Genomic DNA, 18,525 nt, shown 5'->3' on the forward strand with positions numbered 1-18,525 from the left:
ACCTCCAACACGGACCCAAGCCAGCAACACCAGGCTCATGAGGCCAAGCTCCATGGTGCCTCCTTTCTGGCCAGACCAGGCTGGGCCACAGGTGTCTCAGGCTCTGGGGCAGGGGGCCGCGAGCTCACCACACACCAGGCCTCCAGGAGAGACTGGAGAGCTCTCAGGCAGACATCAGCACCAAGGACGCAAGCTGGGGCAGGCCCCGCGGGCTCTGAGCGCTGCTCCCGGGGCTCCCTCGGCCACATTGCCAGAACGAGCCACTTATAGCGCTGCGCAGGCTTCCACTATCTCAGCGTCCATCCCTGCTGAGCAGTTAGTGACCTTCATCCCAGACAGCAATCTACACCTGACCCTCCTCCAGCCCTGCAGGCCAACTGCACCCTGCAAACCACCTCTGCATGGCGACCTGCTCTCCGCCAGGGTGCGCCTCTTCCAAGAGAACTCCGCTTCTTGCATGACCCTGGGACATGGATTTCCCGTGATGACAGAGTGACACCGCCCCGCACAAAGCCCGGGGACAGCCGCCAGCCTCCCTGCCCTTCCCAAGAAAGGAGGCAGGAGTGCCACCGCCTCTCATGTCCCCTCTCTGCCAGCCAGCAGCTCCCACCTGCACTTGCTGTCCCCAGCGGTCCCCACCAGGGCGAGCTCTTTCTCCCACCCCCCAAGGGAGGCAGGGCTCAGCCACTTCAGCCCCTTCCCCTCCCTCACCCAAGAGGCTGGCTGCAGGAACCTGGTGACACAGCCCTCCTGGGCTCAGGGTCCCTCCACCCCAGCTCCTGCCCTCTCGGCCACCCTCCCTGAGGCCTGACCAGACACCTTGCCTCCCACAACGGCTGGGACCAGCCTCCTTCTCTGCAGCCTACTAGCTGCCCTGTCCTGTGGTCCTGGCCTCCACTTTCTCCTTCTCTCAGCCTCTGTGGCAATTGCTGGCTCGTCTGTAAGTACATATGGAGGAGCCACGAGCCACGGGCAGCCACCAAGCACCCGAGTGAGCTGTCTGCAGGTGCAGCCATAGGAAACAGGATGCTAGCGGCTCTGGACGACGTGCATAGGGACAGCATGTCAACCTGGAAACACCTGGACACACAGGGTTAAATAAGCTACGTTAATGCTGACTTCATCTTGTACTTTCACACTTCTTGTCCTTTTGAACATGGTACTAGAAACTTCAAAATCTGTGTGTGGCCCGCACCACATTCCTCCTGGACAGCAGTGGTCCAAAATCTCCAGTCTTCAGGAAACAAGTCCAGAAACAACAAAAGAAACTGTCCGTACACTCCATTCACATGGCTCTATACCGCTGCCCCCCCGAAACAAGCATCCCCAAAACGCTGTCTGAACACCCCAAGGTCACTTCCCCACCTTCCACAGAGGACTGGCCTGTTCCAGCCTCCAGCTTCTGGGGGCCACACCCAAAAGCAGTTCCGTCCTCACCTCCTTAACTGGCCACCAACACAGAACAGGTGAAGACACGTCTGTGACACACTCCTGATCCCATGATCTGACAGCCCTGGGGGCCCCCCGTGGGCTTCCCTCTGGATTCCCCTGGGGGCTCGCCTGCTCTCCTCCTCAGCACCCTTCGCTAGCTCCTCGTCTGTTCCACCCCTAGGTGTCAGAATGCCCCAGAACAGGTCTCTGGCCTGTCTGTTCTCCCTGGCTGCATTGCCCCTCCTCCAAACCTGGTGAGCACACCACCCTCATGGTTTAAAATAACATCAGTCTTTTTTCTTTTCTTTTCTTCTTAAAGATTTATTTTTGAAAGAGAGAGAGAGAGTTCAAGAGAGTGCAGTGCACGTGCACGTGGGTGAGGGGGGAGGGTAGAGGGAGAGAGAGAATGTTAAGCACACTCTGCAGAGAGCACGGAGCCAGACACAGGGCTCGATCTCACAACCCTGCGATCATGATCCGAGCCAAAACCAAGAGTCAAAGACTTAATGGACTACACCACCCAAGCACCACCCCCCAACCTTTCTAAAGTAAGCTCTACACCCAAGGTGGGGCTTGAACTCACTGCCCGGAGATCAAGAGTCCCATGCTCTTACAACTGAGCCAGCTGGGTGCTCCTAAAATATCACCGGTCTTTCAGGGACCACCCCCCATACCCCCAGGCCTGAACCTACTTCTGAATTTCAGACTCACATCTCAATTCTCCCCAACCCCTACTTGGATATTCGGTGGGCAACCCACGCTTCACATCTAGAACCAAGAACTTGAGTCTTCCTAAACAGACACAGCCTGTTCTCAGACTCTCCCCTGTGCGTGGCCCTGTGGACGACACCCTGCCCGAATCTCCTCAGCTGACCACTCCTCCCAGCAGGAGCCCCAGGCACAGGAGGAGGGCCCTGCTCACAAACAACACAAGAGGGGGTGAGGAAGCTGTGGTGTCTCCGTGCAACAAAACATCACACGGCACAGGATGAAAGAATCACTTAAAGCAAAGGTCCCAAAAGATGACCCACAGCACGGCACCCTTTCTACAAACTTAAAGCTCAGATAAAACACACATTTAGCGATGCTTAGGAAGAGGCCATGAGCAGACAGGAAAAGAGAAGTGAAGGCATGGTGACCATGGGGTCAGGACAATGGCAGCCACAGGCTGGGTGAGGGGGGTTGGACGGTCAAGTGGGATGCTGGCAGGGTCCCAGCTCTTCGGTGGGTGGTGTTTGCAGGTGCTTATTAAACTACTTAAATGACCACATAAAACAGTCCACGCAGGGACCAAAGACTGACTCAGTTTGACGCATCTACGATCCCAAAACATACCCTGCTCCCCACTAGTCTTCCAGCTCAATTAATGGCCTTTGGTCTACCAGGTGGCCAGACCACAAACACCTCCAGAAGACTCCCTGACTCACGCCGCAGGCATCCCCGCCACTCGAGCACCAAGCTGATGCTGAGGCTCACAAACGAATGCGGCATAAGCCATGCTCTCTGCCCTCAGGCGCTCCCGCTTCACCGGCAAGACGGCGGTGGAGACCGACAGGTAAACCCACAGAAAGCCCCACCTGGATGGGCTCAGAACCACCTGCCCCACCGCCAGGACCTCTGGAGACAGGCCTCAGTGGGACATACACCAGTCCTGACGAAGCGCCTTGCTCTGCTGTGGGGGCCACAAAGACCAGTGTCCGGAAGCAATGCTGGAGCTTGGGCCTGAACGATGAGCAGAAGTACCCAGAAAATAATGTCCTAGCAACAGGAAGAGCCGCTGTAAAATGCAGCTGGGACTTGCTGTGCTGCCCACTGAGGAAGCAAGCGGGGGCGTGCAGCAGCAGGCGGCGAGGCTGGGAGCACCACACGGTCAGGCCACCGTCAGCCCGATGGATGGACGTCCTTACGTGGAGCAGCCCAAGCAGTGGGGACTCAGCTAACAGGTCGTGCGACACTGTGGGGACAGGGGGGCACCCAAGGGACCGAGACCACCCCCTCCCACGTCTGGAGCCCCACTTGGCACCTGCCCACGGCACCACACCAGGCATCTACTAATGACGACATCCCGGAGCTGCTCGAAAAGTTCTAAATAAAATACGATCAAAAGAGGAAACCTCCAGGGGTCTACCGCCCAGAACAAACGGTTGTTAAAAATTATCATAATAGCTTCAGATCTCTTTAAAAAAATAAAATATTACAGAGAAAAATAAAGGTCCCATTCGCAGGCCTACCCCACTGCCGCAGAAGCAGCTATCTCCAGGGAGTCAGAGGGCACCCTCTGGCGACCTCCCACACTTGGACACACGCGTGCCCATGACACACGGACCTGGACGGCGCGCACCTTTTCACAGCCACAACGCAGACTCGCGGCACACACCATCCCCAACCCACTCTCTGTGCACAGCGCACCCCTGCCGGCTGGCACACCAACGCCAAGCACAGAGCGCGCTTCTGCACCCCGTGGCACACCGTCACACACAGTGCAGCTACTCACATCCGTGTCTCCGAGGGACTGACACTGACGGCCTCATGAAGGCCAGGCCCGCGGCCTTCCCACTTGGGGGCACAACCATCTTCTTGAGGTGGGCAGCCCCACCCATTCCAGGACACTGCGAGCAGCCCCCACGGTCACCAAGCCAACTGCGTCCCCGAACACAGTCAGAGACACACAGGGAAGTGTGTCTGGACTGGGAAGCCCCCAACGCTGGAGGGGGGCAGCCTCTACCCTCAGTTCCAGGATCAAGACCCCAAAGAGTGCCCAGTGAGTGGGGTCCAAACCTCCCAGCATGAAATGAAAGCCAGGGTTGGTGCCCTGAGAAGCAGGCCCAGAGCGGTCAGGACCCTTGCCTGGACTCGCAGGGCCCCCCGTGAGCTCTGGTTCTGGGCTCCTGCAGCCCATCTGGACGCTGTCTTTAGCACGTCACTCTAGGGCTTTGGGGGACATTCTGAACAAAGTTTCTCAACTGTTAAATACATAACAAAGTGGCACCAACTCTGACTGGCTATCTAATCAGTCCAAAGCAGCAGAGAAAACTCCAGAGTGTCCAAAACAGGCTCTAACAGACAGAATGCCTATTTTGAGTAATTACAGCAGGAAAGGGGGGAGGGGGGGACTAATGATATTCCATTTCAGAAAAGATGCTCCATTTATCCCCATCTCTTCCCCTTGCAAACCGATCTGTGGCTCATCAACAAACCCATCAAAAAGTAATTCCTGAGGACAGGGACTGCCCTACTCCAGCACAAGTCTGATCCGAACCTGGTGCTCAATTAATGTCTGCTCACTGACTAATTGAACTCACAAAGCATCACCCTGGCCTTCGAGGCCACAAGCAGGACTGACAGTTGTCTACTCAGAGAGCTGTCCAGGCACAGACTGAAGGACCCAGCAGCTCTGCAGTCGGAGAAAGGGACTCGCCCCTGAAGACCAGGGGACAATCCTGACCACTCACCCCTTCCAGCCGTCAGGACTGCCCCAACCCTAGTGCCCATGCAAAGGAGAGCCCGGGAGAGCCGCTCGGCAGCACGAAGCACAAGTCCCTGCCCGTCCAAGGGGTCCAGCAGTCGCTGGACACCTCCCCGCGCTCCTACCCCCGGGGTCTCTATAACAGATGGCGTGTGGGCAGCAGCTCCGGGGGTGAGCCAGCCTCTTGCCATGTGCTCCGAACACTCCTCTCTGTGGACTTTCTCATGACGCAGCCCGGTCCCCGTGTGTGCACAGCCTCGAGGAGGCACAAATGCAGGAGAGGCAGCGGGCAGGAGCACAGGGGCCCTGGGGCTCCGGCCCCTCTGGGTGAAAAGCCGCTTACCTCCAGGGGTCTCAGTGTCTTCATCAGGACCACCTGGTTCTAGGACCCTCAGACACACAAGTCCGTCCATCAGCACGCAGCAGGGAGCCCAGGGCAGCACACACAGCGGCGAAGCCACCTGAGCTGTCAACTCAAGCACCACGTCGCATCCCAAGCCAGCTCCACACATAAAAAGGCCGAGAAGCCAGGAGATATTTGCTGCCTTAACAACACACGTTCCACCTTTATAAAAAGCTCCTAAAACCACAACTGCCCTGTGTCCGCTTCCCCGGAGGCCTGGCAGTGCTCGGGATGGCCCCTTCTTCCCGAGCCTCCATCCCATATCCACCTCCGACAGTGGGCGGCCTGCTATCTGCCGCCTCCCCTCCTCCCCTCTCCCCTCCTCTGAAGAAGTCACCCTGAGCGGCAGTCTTACGGCCCTGCTAGGCAGAGACTCCCTCGGGGGCCTCACTCTCATGGCCAAAACCTCCACCATATGCCATGTGACTCCAAAATTCGGACCTCTTGCGGCCTTCCCCCCCAACCCCCTCCATACTCAGCTACCTCTGACACTTGCTCAGAGACGGCATCACAAACTTCACGTTCCAGACAGGCATGTGGTCCCCCAGTCGGCTCTTCACTCACTGCAGTACCTGGTCTCGGTCACCCTGGGATGCCTGAGATCTCTCCACTCCCCACCTCCACACCCTGCTACCCGCCCTGCCCCTGACCACCCGCCCCTGCACTCCACGGGCCACAGACACAAAAGTGATCTCAAAACACAATTCAGATTCTACAGGTGCACTGCCTAAAAGCCCCCAGCGGCTTCCCACCACACCTGAAAGTCAACCATGGCACAGCAGGTACAACGGCTCCGTGACAGGGCCCCACTCATGTCCCAGGGCCCCTCCCGCTCGGGCCTGCACACCTGCTGTCTCCTCTGCCTGGAAACGTAGGTCCTGGCCGTGCACACAAGCCCCCCTCTCATCGTCCAGGTGTCTGGCTGCAGTGCGACCGCTTGGGAAGGCATCGCAGGCCAGCCAGCAGTACCCACGCTCACTCTGCCTCTGGGCGCTGTTTATTCCTTCATCACAGTCACCATGAAGACAAAAACGTGCTCACACTTTGCTGACTGCCTGCCCCCACCCCAACTCAAGCACCCCAAGAGCAGGGGCTCTGTAGGCCTCGCCCCCGCCCCGGGCTGGAGCGCAGCACCCACATCCACCTTGCTCACTGGCTCAGTGCACATCCTAGAACAAACAGGCCACGGTCTCGATCAACATCCACGGGGAAAGGTTTAACCTCACTTAGCCGAAGAAATACACCTTAAAAACAGACACAATCTTCCAAGGAAACATTTAGAATGGTATCGATTTCTAAAAAGTCCTATTTTGGCCATGGTTCTAAAACCCATGGTTTTAAAAGCATAAATGGTTGAGCCCTCAAGAAGGCAATTTGTATCAAAGACTTGAAATGCTCAACCCACCAGACGCACGCAGAGATGCGCACAAAGACACTCACCTGAGGGTCATTTACAACAGACAAGGGGACACAAGTCCCAGCAGCCCAGCACAGGGGCCTGCGGGGAAGCCTCGGCCTGAGATGGTGAGGAGCGGGACGAAGAGGGGTGCTTCAAAGACCACCAGGGGCAGGGCACTCGCAACACAGGCAGGACCACGATGATCCGCGTTCGTACAAGTCGGAAGTCCCTCTGCACCAAACACAGGTTGAAAGGACGTGCGCTGGACTGCGCCCAGCTGCGCAACGAGAGATTATGAGTGACTTTATTTCCTTCTTCATGGTTTTCTTTTCTTCCCAAACTTCCCATAATGAATAAAACTAATTTTAAATCAGAAGAAAAAGGGTGGGAAAAGAAGTCACTTTCAAGTGACTGATAATTTTATCACACTTGGTAGTTCCACTAAAACATCAATCAGGAGTGCTTTCCTCTTCTCTCCCCCGATGTGGGGGCACAGGCAGCGCTGCCACTGCTTGGCGCTCCTACAAGATCAAATCTACTCCAAGCAGGCCCGGCCCATTACCTGCTGTGTTCACTAACCCGTGGCGTCTGTCTGCGTAAATCCGGATACGGATTATATCAAAAACCACCTCGACAAAGCTCCCGCGTGAAAGGCATGACAATTCCTTGGAAAGCTCTCCTCGAACACTGGCCCCATGCACTTCACCACAAAGGTTAAGAGTGGAAAAGCTGTCCTCCCTCCCCTTTCAGCCCTGATGGCAACACAAGACCGTCCCACACGGTATGGCCGCCCCACGCCCCTGCACCTCCTCCTTCCCCAAAGCTCTGGGTCCCATCAGTTGACCCCACAAGGCCTTCCTGTGCTCTGTGCAGAGTGTCCGGGCCAACACCTGCCACTCCGACCACAGGGCAGAGGCCTGGCAGGCCACGCACAACACTGAGGAGGAGGGCTTCGCTGTCCTGGCTCCTAGTGTCCGGCTCTCACCACTCTCTCAACAAGTCGCTGCAGAGCTACGCAACCTTCTTACTGCCTGCTCCTCAGTTCTAAAATCCGACATTCAATTCAACATGGTCACAAAGAACTGTTTTCGGATTTCCCCAACCTCTGGAGCTGGAAAACATTTCAAAATATGCCCTCTGGGATGCGAGTTCCCCAATGTCAGCGAGGGTGTCCCACACTCCCTGGTCACACCCTCCTCACAAGGTTAGTAGTCAAAGAAGTGGGAGCGTCCTTCCCCTCCCCCTCCCCACGGCCACAGGGAAGAGACAGAGAGGTCCCATTAGACTCCAACTTCAGGGTAAAAGAAGGAAAGCCCAACTCTGCTTCGAAGGCCGGCAGAGCGGCGGGGGGAGCTCTGAGCCTCCAGCCCCCATCTTTACCAGGCTGGCTCGCCCACATTGGGAGGGCCTCCATCCACTCACATGCCAGGGCGCCACCAGGAAGGCGGTCACAGAAGAAAGCCAGACAAGGAGGGGGTATCCACACACTCTTCAAATTGGAAGGGGGCATAAATTGTGGACAATGTTTATATCTCTTTGTGTTCTGAAGCTTTTAACCCCTTAGCATAGATATTAAGGATATTTAAGATCATATCACATCACAAATTGTCGTTGAAAGTGTCCCTGGCCCTACCAAAGAAATACAAAGTTCCCAGTCTTCAAACACAACTCTACACAGCCTGACCCACTACACAAGGTGTTAGGAAGCTCTGACTGTAGCCCATACAGCACCGAAGTCCACGTGTTTCTAGTTTACCTGCCCCACACCAAAGCAACCTTGGCCCAGCTGGAAACAACGGTCCCTCACCCACGGTGCACAGCACCCAGGACAGAGGCTCCTGCTGCAAAACGTACCTCTCTCCTTCGCTTTTCTTACTATCACAGGGCTGATTAAATAAAAGGCTGCTGATCTCCAGCGTCAGAAGTCTCAGAGATGAGAGCCCTAAACAGTAACTGTTTCCCAGGACAATCAAAAAAACCTGGGGCGCCTGGGTGACTCAGTTGGTTAAGCAACTGCCTTCGGCTCAGGTCATGATCTCAGGGTCCTGGGATCGAGCCCCGCAATCGGGCTCCCTGCTCCATGGGAAGCCTGCTTCCCCCTCTCCCACTCCCCCTGCTTGTGTTCCCTCTCTCGCTGTCTCTCCCTCTGTCAAATAAATAAATAAAATCTTTAAAAAAAAAAAGAAAGAAAACCTTAGACTCCTTTTTATTGTCAACATGAGGAAGAGTGCTTCTGAGAACTTTGCAAATTCCCCAAACCTAAGGCAAGTTTTCTCCGGAGTCCTTTTAAATCTCTGCTTCAAGATTTTCAAAAACAGTTGTTAATTATGTCTCGATCAACTCACACACGATTAGCTATTTATAAAGAAGCTTTCTTCAAATGTTCCATTTAAGATGAGCAAAGCTCACATTTATATACTGAACGGGGCTTCAGAAGCATACCAGGAACTACCTTTATTTTGATTTCAAGGAAAACAGACACGTGTGCGTCCCTGTTCTGCCCCACTGAGCTGCTTCATTTCTAGGGCAGGGTCTGAACTGGGTCAGTCCCGTGCTGATCAAACACTGCTGCCCAAGGGGACCTGGTGCCCACTTGTCAGCAACTCTGAGCAGGAGCTTCAGGGCAACTTCCACAGCACAAGTGAGAGCCTGGGCACTCAACCACCATGGCCCAGAGGCGACAGAACAATCCTGGGGCCAACCCCTTTGGCCCCTCAGATTCATGTTCACCGTTCATCGACCACCCAGGTAGCAGAGGTATCACTCTCCTAAACACTGCCTTATGGGGCCCTAACACATACGGATCTACCCCTCACATGGCAAATGTAGAGGACTTGGAAAGTCCTCGACTCTTCAAACTCCAATAATTCTGCCATAAGCGTACAGCACGCATTGTCCCGAAGACACGGTAAGTTACCCATAAGAGAGAACAGATACCCCAGGAGGGTCTAAGGGGCCCCATTCCTGGTTACTGCCAAAAGATAAGAACCACCAGCTCCAAAAGACACCCACATATGCCTGAAACACCATCCCACCCCCAGTCACCAAGATGGCTTTGTCCACCCTCAAGACGATGGGGACAGTCAAGGGCAAAGCCCGAACAGATGGTAAGAATGGCCTCCCCCCCAAGTCAGCGGTGCGCAGGCAAACGCTCAGGAAAGCGACCTCTGTCCTACGCTAAGCAGACCTGTCCAGAGCCGGCTGTGTACAGCTCTGAAAGGGTTTTTTTGCTTCACAAATGTCACTGTTACCCAAGTATATCAAAAGGAAAACTCTAAGGCCTTTGGCCTAAGCCAGCCCTGCGCCCAGGCCCCCTCCCTCCGCAGGCAGCTGTGCCCGCTGCCCCCACAGCTGTGGGACATGTCCCCAGTGTCCACGGCCCACCTGGGACAACCTCGGCAACTTCCCCGCTCACACAACCAGAGTCAGCCACCACACCAGACTCCGCGGTGACCAACGACATGTCCACGTTTGGTACAGTTCTGATGAGAGTAAAGTGTCTTTAGACTTCACTCCATCTACAACAACGTGATGCTTGAAAACCAGAGAAAAACGTAATGTACCTGGGGTAGTGTCTGCATGGCGGATGCGACGTGACAGCGTTGTGTCCCATTCATCCCTGTCAGTTCCACAGTGCTTCACGGAATGCCAGCCCTGCTTTCTAGCTCCAAGGAAAGGCCAGGGTGCCATCAAGTAACAACATCTCAACTTCCAAACACACCCCTCATGCCACAGCATGGCTGCAAGCTGGCCCGTAACTTCAGGGCTGGGCTCTCCACCTGCCACCGTCCGGCTCAGGGTCAGCCCTCCTGGAACCCAACCTGGCCCCAACGGCATAGGAAGCCTCGCCTGGACTCAAATACCTGCACCCATCCTGGGTGGGAGCCCACGCCCTAGCCGCTGTTCCCTACAAGCAGGGATAGTAACATCGAGCTCTTAACATCTGAAGTAAGGAGCAAGCCCACGTTCCCAGGCCAAGGCATCCACCGTGAGGAAACGCTGCTCCATCCTAGAATGAAATCCTTCACTCGGCCAAACCTCAGAGTGACAGGAGAGCATTCTCTGCAAAGGCAGGACAAACTGATGTATGCTGAAGATGCTAATCCGGCAGGCCAAAAGATCACCTTCAGAAATGAGCATCTGTAACGTAGCATCTATCTGAAAAGATCTTTTAAAACCGTTTACGCACATGCTAATTTTGGTGTCATATCACTTTTTCTCTTTGTTCAACTATAATCATAACCTCACTTCGATGTTATGACTTTGAAGCTATATGAAACTAGTGCTTTCCAGAGTTCTTGGGACAACTGCCTTTGCAGCAAAAATCTCTTCTCCGTGTTTGCCATTACCATAGTGGAAAAAATTTAGACTCTGCTGCCTTCAAACGAGCAAATTAATTACAGTAACATAAAGGCTTCTTTACAAAACTGTCCTGACAAAGAATATCAAGATGGAATTTGCTAAAACCAAAGTCCACATGGGCTCCCAGTGAGCAGTGAGAATGGAGCGTGAAGGCCCAGGGCTGGCATTAGGCCCTGGTGAGACCTCCGTCCCTCCTCTCCCCACCTGGAGCTGCAGGAAGGGGAGGTGCGGAGGGGCAAGCCTCTTTCACACACACTCCAACCTCCAGCAGTCCGTGAGCTCACCTGACACCCGTGTGCAGCCTGGAACGCCCCGCCATGCCCACCCCGAACCCCTTCCCAAGTGTTTGCGGCTCTGAGTTGTAACGAGAGTGAGCTATTAGCCAAGCAGTTATTTTTATAAGTCACTGCTACCTCCTCTTTACACGTTTTTATGATGAAAGATTCCAACGAAGAGGAAACATCAAGTAGGAGAGTTTAATATTCCCCGATTAATTCTTTAACTAGAGTATTCATAACTTATCATTTCGGTTTACAGAATGACACTATCTAAAAGAACTTTATCTCGGGGTAGTACTTTTTACTTTTTTTTGCTTCTGCTGTTATAAAAATGAGGTGATATAACTAATCAGAGTTCCCAATTAGTGGAGGTCGGGGGGTGGGGAGCAATGAAGAGATGGATATAAATCTTTTCTGTTCTAGAGGACATCCGTCACCCAAATGTCAACACGGGCTGCTCTCTGCTCTTAAATATGGGGGACTTAACGCAAACACTCGTGGACAACTCTTGCAAAGAGTCGGTATGTTTACAGCTTTTTTTCAAAGAGTTGTCTGCTTGTCACACGAAGACACCTCTAATGGTGACATTAGAACAGAAGATGAAAGTGAGTCCAGGGTCACCCATGACAAAGATGGCAGATATGCCCCTTTCCAACCACGGCTTCCTCCCCCCAGCAGGAAGAAGGAGGGGGCTTCACCTGTACAAAGGCTCAGACCCAGGGGATCCAACCAACCCCAACCCGCCCCCTCTACAGGAACCGCTCCGGCCCTGCAAGCCAGGCCAGGCCAGGCCAAGCGCCCGCCTCACCAACTACTGAGGAGCTCACACCAGTTTTGAATAACAAAAGTACAGCTGGGGAATGGTCTATGCTCTGAGTAAGGCAAGTGCTGAACTGTGCGGGACCACCCAAAAGGCATTTTTGCAGCTAAGTAAAGAATATTTTGACATTTTACATAATATCCTACAAACCTGAATTCCCTTTTTCAAAGGTTACTACAGATCAGCCCTACTCTCCACTGGACAATCAAAATACACATAAAGAGCAAAAGAAAACTTTCAATAAAACATCACAACCTCAAAAAGAAACCAAACACGTCGTCAGGGGCATCTCAGCACCTCTCCCGCAACTTGTTTGATGTCACCCTCTCCCCTCAGAGCGCGGCAACCCCCACCAGCACCCCCAGAACGCAGGCTGGGGTTGTCAGCTCTCCCCGCCCCTGCCCAGATCAAACACCCCCCCACCACCGCCCAGCAAGCATTACCACCGGTCCGCGCCCTGGCATGCTCCAACAGGGAAACCCCCTCCTCCTTAAGACGCTGAAATTCCATCAAGGTGACCACCGGCTCTTTTCCGAGCGCACACGCGGCCAACGGGAGGTGCTGTTTCTACTACTCCTGCCCCCGCGGCGCCTGTTACTCCACAGCAAGGAAGGAGCTCTCCAGAAGCTCAGCACTAGCGGTCCACACAGAGGAGATGGACAGGATGGAAGAGAGCACGGGGCACCGCGACTGTGGAAGTTTCTCTCTGCTTGGGAATCCCAAACCAAGCAGCGTGACCTGGGATGCTGTGGGGGCCTTTCGCCGTCAGACCCGAGGAACCCTAACCAACCGCCGGAGTGACACAGGAGACAGAGAACCTGCACGGGCTGTGGAGCCCATGGCTCCGCGTTACCAGGCGTCGCCTGTACCTCTGAGAGACCCACTGATTTCACTGGAGGATACTAAGCAAAGCAGCTGGGCACCCTGTAACCAGAACGCTGTGCTGCAGGCCACAGTGGTCGCAGGAAGGGCATAGCACAGCGCTGAGGCAAGGACGTGGCCCAGGAAGGGTGTGTGCCCAAGGATCCCTCCAGGGCTCACCTGGGATCTCTGCCATCCTGGTGTTAGCAGGGAAGCGAAAGCTTTCCATGCGGACTTGCCCAGCCACAAGGAAGGAGTGTCACTACTCTGCCTGACCTCACCAGTTGGGGGGGGGGGGGGGCGGGTAACTAGCCCTCCATCACAGCCCGGGATAGGAGAGGAGCAGCAAAGTTCAGTGAGGACACAGACCATAACACAACTGGTCCCAAAAAACCAGGAGGCGGAGCACCAAGTGCAGAAAAGCATGGACCCAGGCTATACAACCTACCAAGCTGTTCCCCTGGAGGCCTGCTGCCAAGGCTCTCCACCGAGGGGAGGGGGGCGGGGGAGGGGAGGAGCGGGCAGGGGCACACACCGCCAGGAAAGGAGCTGCTCCACTGTGGGAGCCCAGAAACTTTGCAATGCAAAGAGCGAGCTGAAGCCAAGCGCTGCCCAAGGAAAGGGACCCCTGCAGCCACAGCACCCCCCGGCCGTGCGCGCGCGCACACGCACACACACTCCCGCACACACACACTCTCACACGGAGGAGAGCTTTCCCGCACCCGGCAGGGGAGCGCCCCGGCTCCTTCGCTGCAGGCCCGCGCAAGACCCGTGACCTCAGCGCCCTGCCAGCCCCACAACTTCCTGGACTCCCGGCGGGGGCGGCCAGACCCGCCCGACGCGGCCACTCACCTGGGGGCAGCTGGAAGTTCTGGATGTTGGTCGGGTTCTGAGGCGGCTGCGGCAGGCGGGGGGCGAGGACCGTGGGCGTCAGCGTGGCCCGGATCCCGCCGGTGGTGGCCGAGGGCGTCCTGGGCAGGCTCTGGGGCCCCGCGCTGGCCGAGCCCTTGGGCAGCCCGGTGGGGGTGCCAGGGGCCGGCGGCGGCGGCGGCGGCGGCGGCAGTCCAGCGGCGGCGGCGGCGGGCAGCGCCCCTTGCATAGTTGGCCCGAGGATCATGCCGGCCCCCGCGCCGGCCGGGCAGCTGGCCGCCAGGGCCTGCGGAGGCGCGGGCGCCGGCTGCACCGCCGTCTTAGGCGAGTCGGCCTTGGCCACCTGCGCGGGCGCGGCGGCGGCGGCGGCGGCGGCGGCGGGCCCCGGCTGACTGTTGGCGGCGGGCGGCGGGGCGGGCGCGGGGACCGGGGCGGGCGCGGGGGCCGGGGCCGGGGCGGGCGCGGGGGCCGGGGCGGGCGCGAGGGCCGGGGCGGGCGCGAGGGCGGGCGCGGGCGCGGCGCTGCCCCCGTTCTGCGCGGCCGCCGGGGCTCCGGCCGGGGGGCCGGGCGGCCGGGCCAGGCTGGCGGCGGCAGGCGGCGGCGGCGGCGGCGGGGCGGCGGCGGCGGCAGGGGGCGCGGGGGGCGCGGCGGGCGCAGGGGGCGCGGGGGGCGAGGGGGCGCGGGGCGCGGGCGCGGAGGGGGCGCCGAGGAAGGGCGGCGTCTGGATGACAGTGGCAGTGGCGGCGGCGGCGGCAGGCTTGGGCGGCGGCGCGGGCGCGGGCCCGTTGTGGAGCAGGCTGACAGCAGGTGCGGCGGCGGCGCGGAGCGAGGTCCCCAGCGCGGCGCTCCCATTCAAAGTTTGCGCGGCGCCGGGGCCGCCGGGCGGGCCGTTGCGGGCGGTGGGCTGGGCGGCGGGCGCGGCCGCGGCCCCCGGCGCGCAGGCCCCGGTCCCGGGCCCGGCCCCCGCGCCCGCGCCGGCCTCGAGTGCGTTCAGCTTCGCGGCGGGCCCTGCGGGGACAAACGGGGCGGCGCGGTGAGGACGCGGGCCGGGCCGGCGCCCGCCCGCGCTCAGGCCGCGCCGCGCTCTACCTGCGGGGGGCGGCTCCGGCGCCGCTGCGGGCGCGCCCTCGGCCGGCACGGCCGCTCCGGCTCCGACATGGTTCCCGAGCGCGCCGGCGGCCGCGGCCCGCGCCTCGGGCGCGCGGGGCGCGAGGTGGTGGTGGTGGGCCGCGCTGGCCGCCAGCTGCGACTCGAGCGAGCCCACCAGGTCGCTCACCACTTTCTCGTCCACCTCGCTGTTGAAGAAGACCTCGTCCAGCAGATCCGAGCCCGCCGCCATCTTTCCTCCTCGGCCCGCCGCCGCCGCCGCTCGCCGGCGCTGGGCGGGGAGGAGGCTCCGCGCGGGCGGGCGGGCGGGCGGGCGAGCGGGCGGGCGGGCGCGGGCGGGGGGCGGCGCGCGCCTGCGGGGCGGGGGCGGCGGCCGGGCGGGCGGGGGGCGGCCGGCGGGGGGGGAGGGCGGCGGCGGTATGGTGCGCAGGCGCGGCGGCGTGCCCGCCCCCGCCCGCCGCCCGGCGCACCGCCATTGGCCACGGCGCCCCCCGCCCGACCGCCCGGCGCCTCGCCATTGGCCGCGGCGCGCGCTTAAAAGGCGCGGCCAATGGCTGCGAGCGGCAGAGGCCGGGGCGCGGGCGGGCGGCCTGGGCTCCGTGGGGGAGCAGGCGGCCCCGGCCCGGCGGGCCGAGGGGGTGCGGGCGACCGGGCGGGCCCGGGCTCCCGGCGGAAGACCGGCAGGGCGCGGCGGGCGGGGCCGGCGGCCTGTGCCTGCTGGAGGCAACGGCGGTGACTCTCTCTTTGTCTGCGCTCGCTCCAAAATGGCTGCGGCCAGAGCTGACGGGAGCGCCGGGCAGGCGAGGGAGGGAGGCCGTGCTCCCGAGGCCCCTCCGCGCCGCCGCCGCCGCCGCCGCCGCCGCCGCCGCCATCGCGGGCCCGAGGCCGGGGGAGGGGGGAGTAGGGCTGGCGGCCCGGCGTCGGCGCCACGGCTGCGGACGGGCCGGGCCCAGCCGAGGACGCGCCTCGCGGCGTCGGTGCGCGGCTGCCGGGCGAGGCGGTACGCCCAGTGCCCCGCGCGTCCCTGTTCCCGCGCCCGTGCCGCGGCCCGAGCCTCCCCGGAGCGGCGCCCGGCCTCGGGCGGCAGGGCCCCCGCACACGAGTGTCCCTGAATCAGCGCCTGTGGCGCCCGTAGTTGCGAGTCGGGAGAGGTCCAATGTGGACGGCCTCTTGTCTTCCCGTCTGTTTCCTCTCCTCCCTTTGACAAAGTGCGTGACCCAAAACCCTGTGCGCCAGCACCTCGGCCGTAGAACTGGCTCAGGTACAGTCCTCTTCGTGCGCGTGTTCGTTTGTTTGCTCTTTACCCAGAGACGGTGTTCCGGGACGTTTGGCGGGGGCTTCCTGGTCCCCGTCTTCAGGGACAGCCGCGGCCTCTGGGCAGCGGGAGCCGGCCCGCGCCGCCCGAGGACGCGGGTCCCACAGCCCGGGCCGAGACCCTGGGCCCGGGCTCCGCGCCCCGGAGGAGCGGGACGCGCGGGGTGTGTGAGGGCGGGGGGCTGGGACCCGCGGCAGCGGTGCCGGGTCCCCTCCAGCGCCTGGAGCCGGGCGTGGGCGGGGGGCTGGCTTTCAAACAATAGCAGAAGCGTGGAATTATGTGTCAATTGTAATCTTGAAACGTTGACAACTAATTAGAAAATTTTAAAGGAAACCACGTAAAAGCATTGGCAGGCTGACTGCAGTCCCCCCCCCCCACCCGCCCCCAGTGTGACGACATCTGTAGTGGTACGCCCGTAGTCTACACCCTTGGAGCGCTCAGATTGGAGTGGGGGGTAGAAAAGCGAGCAGTGGTGCGGGTAGGAAGTGGAACGCAGATTGTGTTCCCGTGCACCCGCGAGGGCCGGTGTGAGCAGGGGGATCCCCACTGTCAGGTCACCCCTGCTACATTACTGACAGCTTCCCTAACGGAGGGATGGCAGTGCCCTCTGAGGGCATTCCGACTTGTCCACACAGCAGTGGCTTCCTGAGTTCCCTGAAGGCCTGCCAGGACCCCTCCAACCCAGGGCGTCTCCCCCCAGCCCAGCCTCCATTCAGCCTGCACCCTTGGGTGCATGCCACCTCTCTTCATTCCTCTCTGCACCAGGCCTGCTCCCCACATTGGCGCGGACATCACCCCCAGTGAGCTGCGGGGCACTGTCCTGTCCAACAGGAAGTGTGGGAGGTTAAGTCTGAACCCCCACCCCACCCCCCAGGAAAGAAGGGAGCTGCAGAGGAGGATGAGGCCATTCTGCTGCATCTGGTGCTCCCCAAAGCCCCGCCCACCTTGAGAGTAAACAGGGGCAAGGAAGTCGCGGGGCGTCTCCCCACCTCCTAAAGTAGGGAGGGGACAGGCTCCCAACCGGTGCCCCTTGCTCACCCTGAGGACCTGGGGCATTTTCCTGGAATATCTGTATGGTTTTACTTGTTGCCACAAGGAGTTATGACCTCTGCACCTTGAAAGAGACCTTCCACCTCGCGTAAAGAAAAAGGGACAGTGGAAATGAGTGCAAGTGTAAAGACCATGTTTAAACACGGAAAGACCTTTGCTGTGGGAACAGCAGAACCCGAGATGGCAGCCTTGCCACCTGCCATGCCACAAATGTGCAAGACCACAGGTGGAAGGGAAGGCAGCTGCCCAGGCCAGCAGCCACATGGGCCTTTTCAATCTCTCAAACAGTATATTATCTTTTCAATAAAACAAAGAAAGCATCAGATGCACTCTCTTAAATGTAAAAATAAATATAACCAAGACCACAATTTCATTGTTGCTCTCTCTGTGTGAAAGACATGCGGTGTTCGTATTGTGCATTATGTATAGTGTATTACCTATGCTCTTGTTGTCCATCTGGAATACTACATGATAAAACATTAAAAAAAAAAAAAAAAAAGACCTGCATTGAGCTGTCAGCTGGTGGCCCCGGGCCAGGCCGCCAGAGTCCTGTCTGACAGGTGACTTCTCCACCTGAGCCAACAGTGCTCCTCAGCACCTTGGACCCCGCAGGATGTGCCCATCACTGAGAATGGATCCACATCTCGGGATCAAACTCATGAACACACAACTGATCTGTAGATGCAGGCACATTCATTTCTTAGGGCCATCAACATTATCATAAACAGCGACTTACAAAACAACAGGAATTTATTCTCTCAACTCCAGAAGCCACGAGTCCAAAATCAAGGTGTGGGTAGGGTCCTTCCTGTCTCTTCGGCCTCTGGTGGCCCCAGGCGTCCTGGGCTTGTGCCACATCCCTACAATCTGTGCTTTCGTGGTCACATGGCTTCTCTATCTTTGTGCCTTTCATCTTTTGAGGACACTAGTCATTGGATTTAGGGCCCACCCTAAATTCAAAATGGTCTCATCTTTTTAAATAAAGGGGGGTGGGTGGGTGTCTGGGTGGCTCAGTTGGTTAAGTGGCTGCCTTTGGCTCAGGTCATCATCCCAGGGTCCTGGGATCGAGTCCCGCGTTAGGTCCCTTTTCTATGGGGAGCCTGCTTCTCCCTCTGCCTGCCACTCCCTCTGCTTGTGCTCTCTCTATCAAATAAATAAAATCT

The 18,525-nt window shown here is 58.7% G+C and overlaps 1 protein-coding gene across 2 annotated transcripts in view; it reads right to left on the reverse strand.

The window, feature by feature from the left end:
- TAF4 (TATA-box binding protein associated factor 4) overlaps positions 1-15,292 on the reverse strand; it is a 67,879-nt gene extending 52,587 nt beyond the window's left edge. For both annotated transcript variants that reach the window (XM_028091200.2, XM_088026822.1), the window contains exon 1: positions 13,873-15,292. In XM_028091200.2, coding sequence (XP_027947001.2) covers positions 13,873-15,229 — 1,357 coding nt within the window. In that variant the 5' untranslated portion in view covers positions 15,230-15,292. The remainder of the gene's footprint in view (positions 1-13,872) is intronic.
- Between the last annotated feature and the right edge of the window lie 3,233 nt (positions 15,293-18,525).

This window comes from Eumetopias jubatus, unplaced genomic scaffold (assembly GCF_037043125.1).
Source record: "Eumetopias jubatus isolate StellerSeaLion01/CBP00866 unplaced genomic scaffold, mEumJub1_p1.0 scaffold_9, whole genome shotgun sequence".
NCBI lineage: Eukaryota > Metazoa > Chordata > Mammalia > Carnivora > Otariidae > Eumetopias > Eumetopias jubatus.